At 42.6% G+C, this 17,666-nt stretch overlaps 1 protein-coding gene across 4 annotated transcripts in view; it reads right to left on the reverse strand.

The window, feature by feature from the left end:
- The window catches only part of Arhgap44 (Rho GTPase activating protein 44), a 155,576-nt gene that overhangs the window by 18,964 nt on the left and 118,946 nt on the right, over positions 1-17,666 (reverse strand). For all 4 annotated transcript variants that reach the window (XM_070026931.1, XM_070026928.1, XM_070026927.1 and 1 more), the window contains exons 11-16: positions 15,595-15,706; positions 15,142-15,223; positions 13,351-13,431; positions 10,124-10,237; positions 9,477-9,568; positions 7,688-7,868 (exon numbers count right to left, since the gene is read on the reverse strand). In XM_070026931.1, the coding sequence (XP_069883032.1) occupies positions 7,688-7,868; positions 9,477-9,568; positions 10,124-10,237; positions 13,351-13,431; positions 15,142-15,223; positions 15,595-15,706 (662 nt within the window). The remainder of the gene's footprint in view (positions 1-7,687; positions 7,869-9,476; positions 9,569-10,123; positions 10,238-13,350; positions 13,432-15,141; positions 15,224-15,594; positions 15,707-17,666) is intronic.

Genomic DNA, 17,666 nt, shown 5'->3' on the forward strand with positions numbered 1-17,666 from the left:
GAGGTTCAGCACCTTTTTTTGTGCCAATATTGAGTGAATTCAGAACCTGGGTACTGGCCCTTAGTATGCTTGCTCAAGGCTTGCACTTCCAGATTTTTGGTGATTAATTGGAGAAAAAAGTCTTACATAATTTTCTGCCCGGACTGGCTTCTAACTTTGATACTCAGATCTCAGCCTCCTGAGTAGCTAGGATTACAAGCGTGAGATACTGGCACCTGGCTAGGTTTAGCAAATTTGATCTGAATATACAAAAGGCTCCAAAATCTAAACCATTTTTAGCACCGACATGATGCCAGAAGTGGAAATTTCTACACTCAACCTCAGTGACATGCTGCAAAAGAAACAAAAGTACACTATGTAAAACTAGGCCATGTGTATACTATGCACAAGTAGATACAAATGAAGACATTTCAACTGCATATGAAAATATTCTAAAATCTGAAATACTTGTGGCCCCAAATATTTCAGCTAAGAGAAACTCAACCTTGTAGAAGTCTCCAGAGTAAGAATGTCCTGTCCTTACAGGACATAGGACTTAAAAAAAACATTCTTCTTGGACAAAGAAATAAAGAAAGTAAGGTGGTGGTGGGTGGGATATGCACTGATGGAGGCTGCACTGGTGAATCAGAGGCCACAGGAGATGGAGGTACTGAGTTCATAGGGTCTTCATCCTGATTTCTTCCTTTCCTAATAGTGACCCTGGACATCGAAAGATGAAAAACATCGAAAGAAGGAGAGAAAGGGACAAAAAGCAAGGCAGATAGGTAATTGAGAATCCTGCTTTTTTTTCCCTAAGAACATTTCTATATCTTTTAAATTAGATTAGTTTTACAAGCAACTTGAGGGCTCTTCCATAACCTAACACTGCTCTTACAACTACATGATTTTAGAGTATATCTTTATATGAATCCCAAAGCCCTTTGCCTGCTATTGATAAAGGTATGTTCTAAAACCAGTCAATATGTTGAATAGAAACAGCATCATAAAGCTTTATCTTCAACCAGGATTAACACATAGAGGCCACAGATTGTTTTAGACTTTGCTTTAAAGTTCTGGTGTTGGTAAGTTAATGGTCTGACTAACACAAAATCAAAGGCTTTAAGTGAATATCATGGAAACAGTTCTCTTGGTCTCTTAATCTTTTCACAATGGTCTCCAAAAAGAAAATCCCAAAACAAAACATACAATTTACTACCTGTCTGGCAAGGACAACCTACATACTTGTCTACCTGCAGCAGTACAGCCTGAAGGACAGCAGGGTCACTGAGCTTGAAAGGCTGCTGTGTACATTACCTAAATCAACACTGGGATGCCAAGGTAAGTGGAAGTATACTTCAAATCTGAGGATCCTACTTCTATGGGTGGTTTCCTTGGCTGTCCTCTAGGGAGCTGTTAGTAAGGTGGGTCCAGATGTGTTTAAGAGCAGGGGATGCTGACTTCCTACTTACATGGTTCTAGGACTTAGGAACGGAAAAATAAAGGGGAATCCAGCTAAAATCCCTGGTATAGTTCAGGTGAGTGTCTCACAAAAGCCTATGTGTTGACGGCTGTATTTCCAGACTATGGCACTATTGGCAGGTGGTAGATGCTTTACGAGCTGGGCCCTAATCATAGGAAATTGAACATTGCAACCCCAGCTCATCCTGTTTCTCTTTAGTTTGATTGCTAGCCACTGTGAGGCTAGCACCTTCCTCTGCCATGGACTCCCACCATGACACACTGTGCTGCCACAGGCCCAAAGGCAATGGAGTCAAGTTGCAATGAACTGAAACCACTGTGAGCCACAATATAGCTCTCTTCTATATGAATTGATTACCTTAGGTATTTTGCTATAGTAATAGCTGATTGACACATTGCCCAAGACTCACTTTCCACTTAGGTCATCGGGGCAACAAAGAAGGCAAGAGTAAGAAGAATGGTCTTGTTTAAAAAGTTCATTGGAAAACAAACCAATTTTTGGAAACCAGCTAGGAGTTCCACAAGCCTTCCTGCTTACAGAGGGTTTTCCTCTTCAGGAGGGGCAGGGTCTCCTGGAACAACTTTCAGCTATCTCAGCCAGTTCCTTTAAGTTTCAGTATATCCTCCATCTGCAGAATTAGCATCATTGCTTGTGGTATTTTAGAAAGAAGACATTAAGTGTTTGAAAAGCTTGATCAAGATGTTTCATCTTCAGAAAAGTGGGCTTAAGTCTGTTGCTATATTAAAAGACATGGGAAGATGTTGTTTTAAAATTGGATTCATGAATCCAGGACGTACACACAAAGCTAGCAAATTGTTCTGGTAGCAGCTCAGTGTTCAGTTCAGGTCCTCAATTTCTCTCCAAGGTGTTGCTTGGACCCTTCCTATAGTATACTAGTAAAATTTCAGGGATAGGTGTCCCCAGAGAATCCGCAAGGTTTTCCTGGACCTAGCCTCTGAAGTCCCAGGATACCTTCTGGGATTCTTACTAGTGAAAGTAAATGGAGAAGGCCAATTCAAGTCAAAGGGAAGGTTATGACACCAATGCTCAACGGAGGACAATGGCTGTGTCTACTGCAGCAGAAGTAGACGGGGGTCTTAGTGTCCTGTGGCTGCTGTAACAGGTATCACAAAGTTGGTGAATGAGAGAAATGTATTCTCTTATGGTCCTCGCGGCCAGAAGCCTAGAATCATTATCACTAAGGTCAACAGAGGTGTTGGTAGGACTCCATTTCCTTCAGGTGTTCTGGGGAGAGAATTCTTCAGTGCTTCTACCAGCTTCTGGTGGTTATTGGCACTTCTTGGCTTGTGAATATCACATCTCAGCTCCACCTGTACATCTCTGCAGGAAAGCTTCTATCCTGTCTATAAAGATGCCTGTGAAGCTGATAATGCACTTATCATGGTAATCCATAGCTATTTCCTTATTTCGGGTTCTCTATTTTAATCACCTCTACAGAGTCTTTTTTTTTCCAGGTTTAAGACCTGTTATCTTTGGGATAGTAGAAAATGTGTAGGTGAGCTCCTGAATTTGCTAAGGAAGCTCGGCTCCCTGTGTTTATATGAATCAGAGAGGCATCAGCACCAAAACTGTGAGGGAAGTAAACTACTTTCAATGACATCTAAGTTGGAAACACCTTTGGATGATGGCAAGCTTGTCATTTCTCTCAAATTTTATCTGGTTTATGTGATCCCATTTTTTTCACTCTTTTGGGAGGAAAGAGGAAGGGTTACTGGAGTTTGGACTCAGGGCCTTTCACTTGCTAGGCTGGCACTTTGCTATGGAGCCACACTTCCTGCTTCTTTTCATGCTGGTTATTGTTTTTCTTCTTACTATTGCTGACTTATTACAAAGAATACTTCAAAGGACATACATGAATAATCAGCTGAAGAGATACATAGGATAAAGTTTGGGATAGGCGCTTCTGTCCCTATAGAGTTGGGGTTGGCAATCTTCTTGGCATATGGGTAAGCTCAACAACATATCCACAGTTGTAGGGTTTTGAACTCAGGGCCTTGAGCTGCTAGGCAAGATAAAACTCCAGCCCTCCAGTATTATTTTCTATAAATACTTCATTACACAGGCATGACTGCTTTCATCACTGGCCATGGATGATTAATTCAATCTTCAGCTTCTTTGTAAGTGAAGAGTGGACAGAAAGTTCCAAATCTCTGATCATGTGGCTGGTTTTCCTGGCAGTCAGACACCACCTAGAAGGGTCCCGATGGATAGCTTAAACAACACACTTATTCTTTTGCAGTTCAAGTAATCAGAAGTCTGAAGTCAAGGTCTTAGAAGTTTGTTGTGGAAGCAGAGTGAGAATCTGTTTTACGCCTCTCCTTTAGCTTCTGGTAATTGTGGTCAGTCCTTGGAGTTGCTCAGCTGGCAGACATGTGCATCCATTTTCTTTTCTTTTTTTGTCAGTTGTTGGGCTTGAACTCAGGGCCTGGGTGCTGTGCTGTCCCTGAACTTTTTTGCTCAATGCTAGTGCTCTACCACTTTGAGCTACAGCGCCACTTCTGGTTTTCTAGTGGTTAATTGGAGATAAGAATCTCATGGACTTTCCTGCCTGGGCTGGCCTCAAACTGCAATCCTCAGATATCAGCCTACTCAATAGCTAGGGCTAGAGATGTGAACCACCAGTCTCTCACTTTTTAAAATTTTTCTTCTCTGTCCTAGGACTTGAACTTAGGGCCTGAGCGCTATCCCTAGCTTCTTTGTTCAAGGTTATGTGCTGATTACTTTTGAGATAGGTGTCACTTCCTATTCATGGATTCTTGGGCCATAACCCTCCTCTTCTTTGCTTCTTACCACAGCTGGGATGACAGGTACACACTATCATTTCTAGCTTCTTCTGTTGAGATGAAGTCTTGTGCAGTTTTTCTGAAGTCTTGTGCAGTTTTTCTGCGTGGGCTTGCTTGTAAATGAGATCCTCCCAATTCCAGTCTCCCACATAGCTAAGCTGACAGACACACTACCACACCTCACTACTGGAAAATTTTCAGCCTAAACTGGTCATGAACTGCAATCCTCATGATCTCAGCCTCCCAAGTAGTTAGGATTGCAGGCATGAGCCACCAGTGCCTGGCTGAAATAACAGCTTTATTGATAAATCCTTCTATTCCCTATTTTAACCTGGCCCTCAAACCTGAATTATCAGTTTGTCCAGTGTTTTGGTGGTTAGTTTGAAGGCTTTAAAATGTAGCTCAAAGATTTGAAAAGCTCATAAATGGGGAAAGTATAAAAAATTCCCTTGATATTGCTAAGACAGGGACTCAGTGGATGCAAATTGTTTCCTCTTCCCAAACAATTACAACTTTAGGTTTCTCATTCTCTACAACCCAGGTCAGAATCGATCACCATAAACTCATTGCACCTCACAACATACACACAGTGCACTGCTTGATGATGGCACGTTGTGAGAAATGTGTCATAGGGTTGCTGTCCTTGTTGCATGCGCCTCTCAGAGTGCTTACGTGAACTAGGATGGCCACGAGGTCATGAGGTAACATAGCCCTCATGGGACCATTGTATATGCATCCAATCACTGACCAAACTCTATCACGTGGCACATGATGCTATACAAATGCCAAGTACAATAGCTCTTTGACGGTTACCCTAAGCCAGGAAGTTCATGACTTAAAATGTGGAATATTAGGTTTAAACTACATACCATAGGTTCTCTTTCACAAGGAATCTCTAGCAATATGACTTAGGTTCTGATAGGGGCAGAGAAGAGAGCCAACTAGAGAGGACCTTGGAGTTTGTCTGAAAATATCATTCCGTGCAGTAATTCAGTGACATTTTACTAAGCTGAGGGATCCCCTCAGGGACAACTGATGCAGACTGGGTTATAGACATCATCTCATGTTTGGTCCTGGATATTTAACTGGAGATGGGGCATCTACTGAAAATAATACTGTTAGGTTTTTGCATTTGCTGCACGTTCGTAGGAACCTGTAGATTTTGAATACTTCAATGGTTGTTCTGTGGATGTCTTCTTCAAAGTTATCTGGAATACTTTCTCTCAGGGGGGATGGGGCAATGGGAATCAGACTGGAGGATAGAGGGGAACACACTGATGTGAAAGAACTCGGAGCAGAATATAAGGCATTCTCCCAGACTGAACAAGGCAATAAAGCCTGCATCTTCCATTGTACTCTTAGCTAGCCAGATGCCCCCCAAAAAACTGAGTTACTACTCCCAATGACATTCCAAAACAAATTTCAGCACACCTCTTAGTTCTCTCTCATACACTGTAATCTAGTTCCTTCTTATAGATTAAGAAAACTTCCCTTTCTTACTTGAATATTCTAAGAATTTCCATTTTATCTATCCCTAGTGGGGAAAGATAACACCAAACAATGGCAACACACACACACACACACACACACACACACACACACACACACACACACACACACACACACATCTTACATGTGATTAGTGAGGAAAGATGTAGACACTGGACATACAGTGTCCCCCAACTTCTTGTCACAGTACACAGACTTAGGGTTCTTCTAACAACTCCAGCCTCCAATGCCACCTCCCATTCAGAAACAGGAGTAAAGCTAAGGCTCTGGTCCTTCCAAAGCCCTTTAGACTACTGCCTTTCAAAGAGGCCCTTCTGGTTAGTTCCTCATGAAAGGAGAAAGTTGTAGCCACTGCATTTCCTATTCTACAAGTTTTAGATGCTTTCACTCAGAGTTTGACTCTTCCATCTACTTTGAAGGTGTGGTTGTGAAATTTTACTTAATGCCTATGATTTAAAAATTTTAAACACACACACACACACACACACACGCGCGCGCGCGCGCACGTGTAGACACTGGGGCTTGAATTCATGCTATGCCTTAGCTTTTTGCTTAAGACTGATGCTTGATCACTTGAGCCACAGCTCCACTTTTTGTTTCCCTCAGCTTTATTGGAGAAACCAGTCTCACAGATCTTCCTGCCCAGGCTGGATTTGAAGCACAATCTTTAGATCTCAGCCTTCTAAGCAGAGAGGATGACAAATACAAATCACAAGCTATGCTTGTGATTCCTAAGTCCTAAGGGCCGTTTACTTAACTGACTTGCTCTACCAAGCCAAGCAACCCAAATGGTGCTGCCAGCTAGCCAGGCTCTGATTGGTTCAGTGCTGGCTGCCACAGCTAACCTGGTACTCACCATAACTCATTATAGTGCAATAGGAAACCTGTTTATCTCCTCCAAGGCAATTTCCTTTGTTGTAGTTAAATATTTAACCACTGCAGAGATGGTTGTTCTTATGCACACTCACATACTAAATTGGATGTACTTAAGAGTTTCTTAGAACTGCATCAAAGATTAGGGGGAAATACAAAAGGAAAAACATCTTGAAAACTTGGGAAAGTTTGACAAAAGGACTAGAGTCGAATTTAGATTTTTTTTCCTTTGTCTTAACAGAGGTGGGAGGTGGGAATGTTAAACTGTGCATTACAACTATTCTTTATGCACGCACACTTCTGAAGAATCTACAGAGTAGAACCACTAAAGGGTCAGGAACGAATACGTATTTATGTATTTTGGTTTTGGCGGGGCTCTTTCTTTCTTTCATTGTCATCATCTTCTCCTTCCTCCTTCCTCCTTTTTCCGCCTCCTCCACTTCCTCCTCCTCTTCCTTCACATTTTTGCTTATTCTAGTTTTTTGTTACTAGGGACTGAACTCAGGGCATAGTTCATGCCCAGCACATGTTCTACAAATGGGCTACACCCTCAGCTCCACATTTAAACATTTCATCAAAATAAAGTGCTTATACAGGTTTTCAATTTCTCTCACTGACCCACTTTTATTTCTTTTGATGATAACTGATTGATACTGACCACCATCATGTCAGCGAAGAAGGCTGTGGCCAAAGGGAATCAAGCCAGAAGCTGATCCCAGTCAAGATCAAGAATAAGGACACAAGCTAGGCACTGATGACTTATGTCTGCAAAGAAATGCTTGCTAGACTCCATCTCTAAATTAACCAGAAAAAAAGTGGGGCCAGAGGTCTGGCTCAAGTGGTAGAGCACCAGCCAAGTGAGCAAACTTCAAACTTCAGTTTCAAAAGAATGATTTGTAGTTTGTTTGCTACAAGTCACTAACTTGCCAATGGTAAGCACATCCTTCAAGTCAATCTTGGTTTCCTTAAGTCTCACCCTTCTTTACCCAGCCCTTCCAACTTTCCCAGTCCCCAGTGTTGAAAAAGAGACACTGGCTCATACCCATCCTTTTTGTAAAATTCCAGCATCATGTTATCCGTGGCGACACTGAGGGGCCGGCGGGCCTGCTCGGGCTGGCGCCGGTCGGCAGGGTCCATGTCTGGGGAGGGCATGGAGCTGTAGTTGGCATTATGGTTCATGTGGACCGGACTCCCATAGTTGCCTGTAATGTTGAACTCTATCTCTGCAGGGAAGAAAGAAGCTATATGCTACAGACTTCCTGGACAGGAGAAGGACTCCTCTTATCATGCCCCCCTGCCCCTGCCCATGATATTAATTAAGCATATAATTCACCATACTAAGAGACTAGAGCACACAACAGATTATATAGACTGATGTGCCACAAAGCAATGTCTATTTGTGACTTACAAACAAACAAACAAAACAGGAATGGATGGAGCCAGTCATGGTAGCTCACATCTGTAATTCTAGGGTCTTGGGGGAAAGGAATAGGAGGATTGTGGTTTGACTCCAGCCTTGGCAAAATCAGCAAGAATCCCAGTTACTTGGGAGGGGGAAGTAGGAAGATCACCATCCAAGGCCAAAAAGGGAATGTTAATGAGACTCTCTCTAAAAACCAAACTAAAAGCAAAAGGACTGGGGGCTCAAGTGGTAGCATGATTACCTAGTAAGCATGAGGCCTCAAGTTCAATGCCCAGTATTACAAAACAACAATAATAACACAACAGGAACAGAGAGAGACTTTCAGAAAAAAAGGTTTTTCTAAAGCAAGCATCTTCTTCAACCTTCATGCTTTTAGGCAGCAGTTCCTGAGGAGTGCTAACCAAGTCAGGAAAAAAAACCCTGCTATTCAATAGCTATTCAATAACTGCAGTTATTGAAATCCTAGCCAATGGAGCTAATTGAGAAAGTAAAGTAAGATTCAATATTATTAGTTATGAATAGTAACACTGTCTTACTGTAAATCTAAAGAGATTCCATTGAAGTGTATGCTGGCTCTCATATATATATATATATATATGCCCTTCCCTAATAGAGGAGATAGATACATTCTGCACAGCTGTCTGTCTACAATGCTGATGCATTAACTCACCTACATTGAGGGCTTTGAACTGCAATCCTCAGATCTCAACCTCCCCAGTATCTAGGGTTACAGATGTAAGCCAACAGTAATAAAATGGTGAGAAACCACCAATATCAATATTCTTAATCAAACACTGCATTTAACGTAACAACTGCCATGTCTTTGAAATTGTTACAACTGAGAAATATATACTCATTGAAGCAATGATGTGTCCTTGCCTTGAAAGTCTCATTTGGAACCAGGGGAAAAAAAGCATCTCATTGGCTCTGATTCCCACTTTTACATGCTGAGAGGCAACTCAAATAACCCCACTTTGGGCAGCAAAAGGGCAACACCCAGATTATGTCTGAGTTCTGAATAAAGACTTCATCTACCTCAGGCTCTGCCTCTCTTGACAACTCTAAAGGAAAAAGTTTGAGGAACAGCAAATCATTTCTGCACCAGCTCTCTATTGATTTTATAGACATAAAGAAACCCTGGATGGAGGTAAGACCCGCAGCATCTACGGAGCTGATTTTCACAGGCAGTAGATACCTTCATGTCATAATTTCTTTGGGGTAGAAATAAGAGTACAAGAGGCTACCACAACTCTACTGGATGCATTTGTAGTGCATATATGTGCAGAGACAGATTGAAAACAAAGCCTACAAAATCCTGGCCTGGCAGTACTTGATTTCAAAGGCTCTGAACTCACAGTGTTCTTCCTGCTCCCCACCTCTGTCTCCCTATCTGGATGGCACAACATACCTCCAGGGAAGAACCAGTCGGCATGTTGGATGATGGGCTCTATGATCCCCACAATCTGCAGTGAAACCGTAGTCATCATCTCGGTGATGTTCCTGCAAGCATGAAGGCAGAGAAGGCAGTGGGGTCACCAACCCATGCAGAACAAGACATTCACAGCCCTTTGGTCACTGAGCCCAGGAAGGGTCCCTGGTCTGGAACTGTACAGGCCTAGATTTGTGAGCTGGCTTTCTCTCCATAAAGACACTTTGTCTTGCTGAAAGGGGACCTTCCAGGGCAAACGAGCTGTCCCCACAAATGTACTTCTAACATGTTAGGATGTGGCTATTACCGCTTGCCAAGCTCATCTTTTTCCAACTCTGAAGCTAAGGTGCTGGGAAGCACAGCCTACCTGACCTACCACCATCATGCCCCTGGCTCTCCTTCTTCTTATCCTGATGCTGATGTAGATTGGCTCAGAGAGGACTCTGAACCTCTGAGACTGACTCTGAGACTATCAACGAGAGTGCTCTACAGAGGGCTGTAACTTCTCCTGAGCTACGAAAGTCTACCTTGTGGATCAAACTAGGATCTGAAAACTCACTGAGGCTGTTGATGCTTCAGGGTCCACCTTGTGCTGCTCCCAAAGAGCCTCTCTTCCCAGTACTTACCCCTCTGCTTGTGGCCACAGGAGATTGGGTCCTAAGACAATGGCCATGTTGCTGGGAGTCATCTTATTTACATCTTGATACTCGGACAGCTTGGATAAAAATTTGATCAAGTATCTGAAAGGAAATGAGAAAGGCCAGGTTTCCCCAGCCTCACTCAGCACCAGCTACATTTCCCCCAGACCTAGAAGGAAACTTCTTTCACATGGCAAATGCCACCACCAACAATGAGCTGTACACAGAACAAGTGTCAGGAAATGGGAAATTTGTGTTCTTTCCAAAAAGCAGACAGACTCAGAGCTCAACTCCATTAGATGTTAACATCTGCTTCAATGACAGCCAGAAAAGTCTTTGCCTTTCCTTTTGAGCTGACCACAGCTCTGATTGTCAAAATCTATCATTCGCCCCTTGTGCAGTCAAAGTGTCTGTCATCAGCAGAAACACTGACATGCTAAGAGTGTGGCTTCTGGAATTATCTTCAGACAGGCTTTCTGGAAAGGTCCAATGAATCAAATGATAAACAAGTGGACTAGTAATTCTGCCCCAAGGGCTATACTCAAGAGGAATACGCTCACATAAAAATTCAGAGTGAACGACATAGCAGCATAATAGCTCCAAAATGGAAGCTAAATGTCCATCAAGGGGTGAATGAATAAATATGGACTATTATGCAGTCTTAAAAAGGAATGAAGAAATGATAACCCCTTAACACATGGATGAACCATGGAGATATTACATAACTGAAAGAAGCCAGATACAAAAGGTCATAGATTGTATTAGTCCATTTACACAAAATATCCAGGATAGTTAAGTCTACAGAGCCATAAAGTAGATGAATAGATTCCAGAAGCTGTATTGTATGTTTATGCTTATATGTGGGTCTGGGGGGCAGTAGGAAGCGTGACTGGTAATGGGAGCTGGTTTTCCTTTTGGAATAATGAAAACACTCTACAATCAGTGCTAACAATTGTATAACTTTGTAAATTTGAGGTTTGCTCTAAATAAGGCCCAGGGGTATATGAATTGCACTTCAATCAATTTACTATTCAGAGTCCATTAAGAAACTAGGCACAATAAAGCACTCAAATATAGCTCAGGCACACTGAAAAACAGCCAGGTCCTGCCAAGAATTTTCAAAAGACCCTGAGGTCAGGTATCCTGAACTTTATTACTAAGGATGTGTGGTCCTAACCTCACTTTGCTTGGCCACAATGAAGCAACTTCCTTGGAGGGTTTCTTTATTCCCTTCTGTCAGCCCCTCAGAAAGATGACTAGACTTGGGTTCCCACCAAGTAGTCACTATGTTGCCACAGTGCCAATTCCACCCATGGCTTCTCTTGACCAAGTCTCAACCTCCAAGAGCCACACAGAACTGCACCAGAATGTGAAACACTGGAAAGCAATCAACCCATGCAATGACCAGTGTCCTTGAGCTGAGCTGTGGTCACCAATATTCAATGAGTTGTAGCGATTTGATGTTTACTCATAGGATTGAAAATATAAAATTTAAATATAAAAATGGAAAAGACAAAAACTGTACCTGCTAAACTTCCAGCAACCACCATTCCACTTCCATTTCCACAAATCTGACTGTTCTAAGTACTACATGTAAGTGGAATCTCAAGCCTTTGTCCTTTCATTTGGTATCTTTCACTCAGCAGCAAGTCCACATAGTTCATCCATGTTGCAGCAAGAATCACAATTTCACATCCTCTTGTATGTCTTTGCCCCACTGTATTTCTCCATTGTCTGCTATTGGAAGACCCTTGGGTGATGTCTACTCTGGGCTATGGTGAATCATGCTGCCATGAATGTGGGTGTGTAAATATCAAGGCTCTGCTTTCGATTCTTTTGGGTATAAGCTCAGAAGTGCAGCTGCTGGATCATATGGAAATTCTAGGTTTAATTTTTTGAAGAATTGCTCTTGGGATTTTGAAAAGGGACACAAGTAATCAAGCAGATGGCAACAGGAGCTAAAGCTGAAAGTCTGTTCATCAGAAGCAGGGAGGAGAGACAGAAGGGCTAGGAGGAGTGTGGGAAAGACAGTGGGAAGAGGAGGAAGCAGAGAGCGTGAGGTGCTGAAGCCAGGAGTAGGGAGAGATCTTCAGCAGAAAGATTTTCAGCAGAGAGATTTTCAGCAAGAAAAATGAGAGACAGATATGGAAAACAGCTGTGTCTCATGAACCATGAAGGTTGGAGACTGTGACTAGTTCAAGGACAAACTCCTCCAGCCCCCAGCCTTTGGTCAACTTCTCCATGTCCAGGAGCCGTTCCTGTCATAAATTCCCAATGTATTTCTCCTCCCTCCCTTCCTGTCCCTATTTTCCTCCTCCCCCCTTCATTTTTGCCCATATTAGACCTTGAACTCAGGGCCTCATGTTCTCACTTGGCTTTTTCTGCTCAAGGCTAGTGAGCTACTACTTGAGGCACACTCTCATTGTAAGCTTTTCAGTGGTCAATTGGAGATGAGTCTCACAGACTTTCCTGCCCAGGCTAGCTTTGAACCTAACTCTCAGATCTCAGCCTCCTGAGTAGCCAGTATTATAGGTGTAAGACATAGGCACCCAGCATTTCCAATATTTTAATAGACCTTAGATTACTCTTTGCTCCTTGCAAATCAAAGAACTTCCTGAATTAGTCAATGTCTAGTTAGCAAGCCTCCAGTGTCATATGGCAGTCTCTTCTTATTTGTAAAATGCTGTCATCATTACCTTACATCTCCTTAAGCTTAAAAGAGAACAGGCATGTTCACAGTTGCTTAGATACTACCACATGCTGTGCGTAATCATGTCCATGACTTCTGTTTAGCTTTACCCAGAAAAATGTGTTTATGTGTATATACATACATACATACATACATACATACAGGTATACATGTATATATGGATATGGATATATACACAAGTCCCAGGACTAGTGCATACATATGTATATACACATACGTATATGTGTGTGTGTGCTAGTTCTAGGGTTTGAACTTAGGGCCTGGACACTGTCCTTTAGCTTTTTTGCTCAAGAGTAGAGCTCTACCACTTGAGCCACTGTCCTACTTCTGACATTTTGCTGGTTAATTGGAGATAAGAGTCTCATGAACTTTCCTCTCCTGGCTGGCATCAAATCTCAAATCTCTGCATCCTAAGTAGCTAGAACTGCCAGTGTGAGCCACCGACACCCTGCAAGTCTGTGTATCTTGAATAAGCCCAGTCTACATGTGCCCATTACCCACTTACCGGATGTTGTTGTGATTGGCCTTGGGTAGTTTCTCACAAGCATTCCACAGAGCCTGGAGCCTCTTGTCCTGCTCCTGGATACTGGGAAGGGGTAGAAAAAGCCTTTGGTTGGATATCAATCAGTCTCATAATCAATTATACTAACTAGTCATCATATTTAAGAGCCAACTACTATTAGTAAGCAAGCTATTAATATGAAAAATGTTTCCATTTTTCCATTCTGCTTCTGTCTTGTCCAGTTTCTTTTCTTTTTGAATTTACATTATGTATTTTTCTGTTACTGAAATAAACGTTTTGAAATCATGGTGGGGGGTGTACGTGAGCGCACACATGCGCGGTACTTGGGTTTGAACTCAAGGTCTTGAGCTTGTCAGGCAAGGGGTATACTACTTGAGTTATTCCCTGTGTCCTATGTTATTTTAATGAAACTTGCTTTGTAATCCTAGCTTCTTGGGAGGTGGAGACTGGAAGATTATGGTTCAATGCCAGCTCAGGCATAAAGAGTTTGGGAGATTCCATCCCAATGGTTGGATGTGGTGGTGCATCCCTGTCAACCCCAGTGATGTGGAAAAGGACAACTAGAATTGCACCTGCTCTCATCGATATTCTTCTACCTCCTTCCTCTCTTGCCTAGATAATATCTACCCTGGTATCCACCATCCTGGCTCTGGTACTAACTCTCCTGCCTCAGTATTCTTTCCTCAGTGGACATGGCCACAGATTGTCCTTGAAGCGGTAGTTCACTTAAGATAACTCTTACCATTGGCCAAAGAGAACAGGTAAAACCCTCCTAATGCATGCACAAACTAGGAACTACATAGAAAAACCAGGCTTAGCAACCATAGTATGTGGCCTGCAGGCCTTGCACTAGCTGCCTGTTCTCCTGCTTTCCCCATCACTCCCAATCCAGTGTGCTCGTGGGCTTTGCTCCTGACTGGTCCCTTCTGAGGGAACAACGAGGACAGACAGTGCACACTGTGCATGCTATGCCTCTGTGTTATTAATTAGCTGTGCAAACATATTCCTTATGATCATAGATAAGACTAAAAACCTATACTCACTCTCTTGCTGGGCTCTTCTTTTTTAGAAGAATCATTACTACGGCCTGAGTGAGCCCTTCCAAAACCTTCTTTTGTGCACATATATAGGGCCACTCCTAAATTCCTCTTGTGCTTTGTGTGTGCTTATTTTTCTTTTCAATACAATTTTTAAATTGTATTAAATTGTAATGTCTTCTATGTGTCCTCATTAACTTGCTTAATTTCACCTCCTGTCTTCATATATTAGCCTGAATGGCTCCACTTACTTTTTCATCTCCTCAAACTGTGTGCCAGTGAAGATGCACAACAGTTTAGTTTGGGGCTCAAAAACTCTTTAGCAAATTCTGCTACCCCAAAATAATTCTGCAGTCAATACTCTTGTACATGTTTCTTTGGGGGCATGTACAGACATTCCTGCACGACGGAGTCAGAGAAGAGAGCTGTTACCCTTCCATGTTTTCAACGAATATAAAATTGGTCCTTGTGTCATTAGCCCCACAGTTGCATCTGTATTGAACATGGACAGGTCCTCTTCCTTGCCATGAATCCCTATCCAACAGCATATAGGAATTATTTGCATTGTATTAGGTATTACAAGTAATGTGGAGAATATTCAAGGTACACAAAAGGATATGTGTAGGTTCCATTCAAATACTATACCATTTTGTTTAAGGAATCTGAACTAAGGTCCACAGATACCAAGGGATGACCAGTTTTCATCTGTAATTTTACCAGCTCACAAGGTACTCACTTGGAGGCTTGGATCCACTCATCATAGAGTTCAAAGGTCATGAGAGGTTCTGGCAACTCTCGGAGGTAAGATTTCAAAGCTCCTAGACACAAATACGGTATGGATCATGAGACATTGTGACATGGCAGAGACATCAGGGGCATGTAGGTTCCACATGAAGAGGGGCTCCCTGAGCAAGACAAGATCAGATGACAGCTCCCATATGAATGGGAATGGGATTGTGGGGACCTAGGCTGAATACTACCTGTCCTCTGCTTATTTCTCACATCACCCCATGTTCTCTGGGGACACCAGAATGACCTTCCTTCAAGGGGCTAGAACAATCAGGCCTGGAACTGGGTCCTCAGGCCACACAGCAGGAGCACATCAGGAAGCCACTGGTTCACGTGTCCTAGCATCGTCCATGATCACCCCTTCCCATCAAGTCCTTGCTAAGAGGCTGGGGGCACCCACCTGCGATGGCATGGGGGTCTGCTGAGTACTCCTGCACATCCACCACACAGCAGTCCAGCGCAGCTTTCAGCTTCTTCAGCTTGGAAGCAGAGGGCGCTACTCGAAAAAGGCCCTGCCAATAGGACAGAGGGTGAGTGGGAAACATGCTACTCAGAGAACAAAAGCAAAACAGAGAGACAGAAAGTCCTTGTATTCTGCTCCTCTAAACTCTCCAGCAGGAATTTCTTCCAACAGTATGCTGCAATATCAAAGCTGCATGTTTGCATGTCTCAGCCTTCAGACACAAGTGCCATGAGAGTAGGAAATGGGTCTCCCTTACCCACTGTGCTATTCTTAATGCCCAGTGCCACTGTGACCCATTGGAGTGGTCCAGTGGGTACTTGTTAGATAACTGAACCTTGGGCACTCAAGAGTTTGTGGTTTTTATATTTTTCTTTTTGTGCCAGTTCTGGGGCTTGAACTCAGGACCTGGGCACTGCCCCTTAACTTTTTCTTCTCATGGCTGGCAATCTTGACACTTGAGCCACACCTCTATTTCTAGCTTTTTGGTAGTTAATTGGAGACAAGAGTCTCACAGATTTTTCTGCCTAGGACAACTTAGAACTGTGATCTTCATAGCTCAGCCTCCTGAGTAGCTAGCTAGGATTATAGGCATGAGCCACTGGTGCAGCTAGAAATTATGTTCTTTTACACTCAAAATAAATCTTGAAGAAGAGTTTAACTGAGATCTGGTCAGATGTACAAGTCTAATGAGATGGGAAAGAAAAGATGTGCATGTGCACGTGCACATGTGTGAGCATCTGTGCATGTGCATACACAGGGGGTGATACGTGAAGGAATCCCTATGCTCTACATATCATTGGCATAACTTGAGATTCCCTAACACTTTGCCCAAATGAACCTCTATAAAGCCAAAGTGAGCTATGAACAGAGACAGAAAAAGAAGATGAAGATAGAGATATATGGAAGAGGAGCTGAATGGAAAGAAACTCCAAGCCTCAGACATGTTTGACACAAAGACTGATACTTTTTTTTTTTTTTTTTTAGCATATAATAGTATTATGGCTGTATTTCAAAATACCCCTTTTCTTTCAGGGATACATTTCAAAGGCATTATAAATGAAGTAGCACTATATCTGGACTATCTAAGGCAGAGATCAGGGGGCAAGAGATGAAGTGGAGATGAAACAGGATTGCCAGGGGATGAGGCTCATTAGCTTACCTTTGCATGTTTCCATAATTAAAAACAAAAAGGGAAACAAAAGCTCAGTGTGCCTCCTTCATGAAACCATTTTCCAAGGAGCATGAAGGCCTTCATACTCTTTCATTGATAACAAGTATGGAAACGGTGACAATTTTTTAAAACATAAAATATGGTTTTAAAGTTGATGTTAGGTGAAAGGAACCCCAAGATAAGTATTCAAATGTGATTGTTGCTTTGTATGTCCCACCCCCACAGTATAACCCCTGCTTTTACTGTATTTGATGTTGGTATAATTTGTGGAGGGGAAGGGAAAAAACAAATCATTTAAATAGGGATACAGGTAGACCCATTGCAACAATGAGATGTACAAGTCGTTATGTCAAAAAACGAAATTTACAACTTTGGCCTGGGGGGGGGGTGGGAGATGGGAAGGGATGGGAAGGGGAAACAAAGGAGGAGGCAACAATATTTGATAAGAAATATACTCATTGAGGCTGGGAAGGTGGCTCAGTGGTAGAGCACTTGCCTTGCATGCCTGAGGCCCTGGGTTCCATTCCTCAGCACCACATAATCAAAAAGAAAAAAGCCGTAAGTGGCACTGTGGCTCAAGTGGTAGAGCACTAGCCTTGAGCTGAAGAGCTGAGGGACAGCGCCCAGGCCCAGAGTTCAGGCCCCATGACCGGAGGCCCCCCCCCCCCCCCCAAAAAAGAAATGTACTCATTATCTTGCCCATGTAATCGTAACCCCTCTATACGGTATTTTCACAATAAAAATAAAATAAAATAAAAAATAAGACAATGGAAAAAAAAAAGAAAAGAAATCCAAACCAATTTATTGCCATTCTTTTCTTATTGCTTTGCAATGCTGG

This window comes from Dipodomys merriami, unplaced genomic scaffold (assembly GCF_024711535.1).
Source record: "Dipodomys merriami isolate MVZ:Mamm:240054 unplaced genomic scaffold, mDipMer1.0.p SCAF_19, whole genome shotgun sequence".
Lineage (NCBI taxonomy): Eukaryota > Metazoa > Chordata > Mammalia > Rodentia > Heteromyidae > Dipodomys > Dipodomys merriami.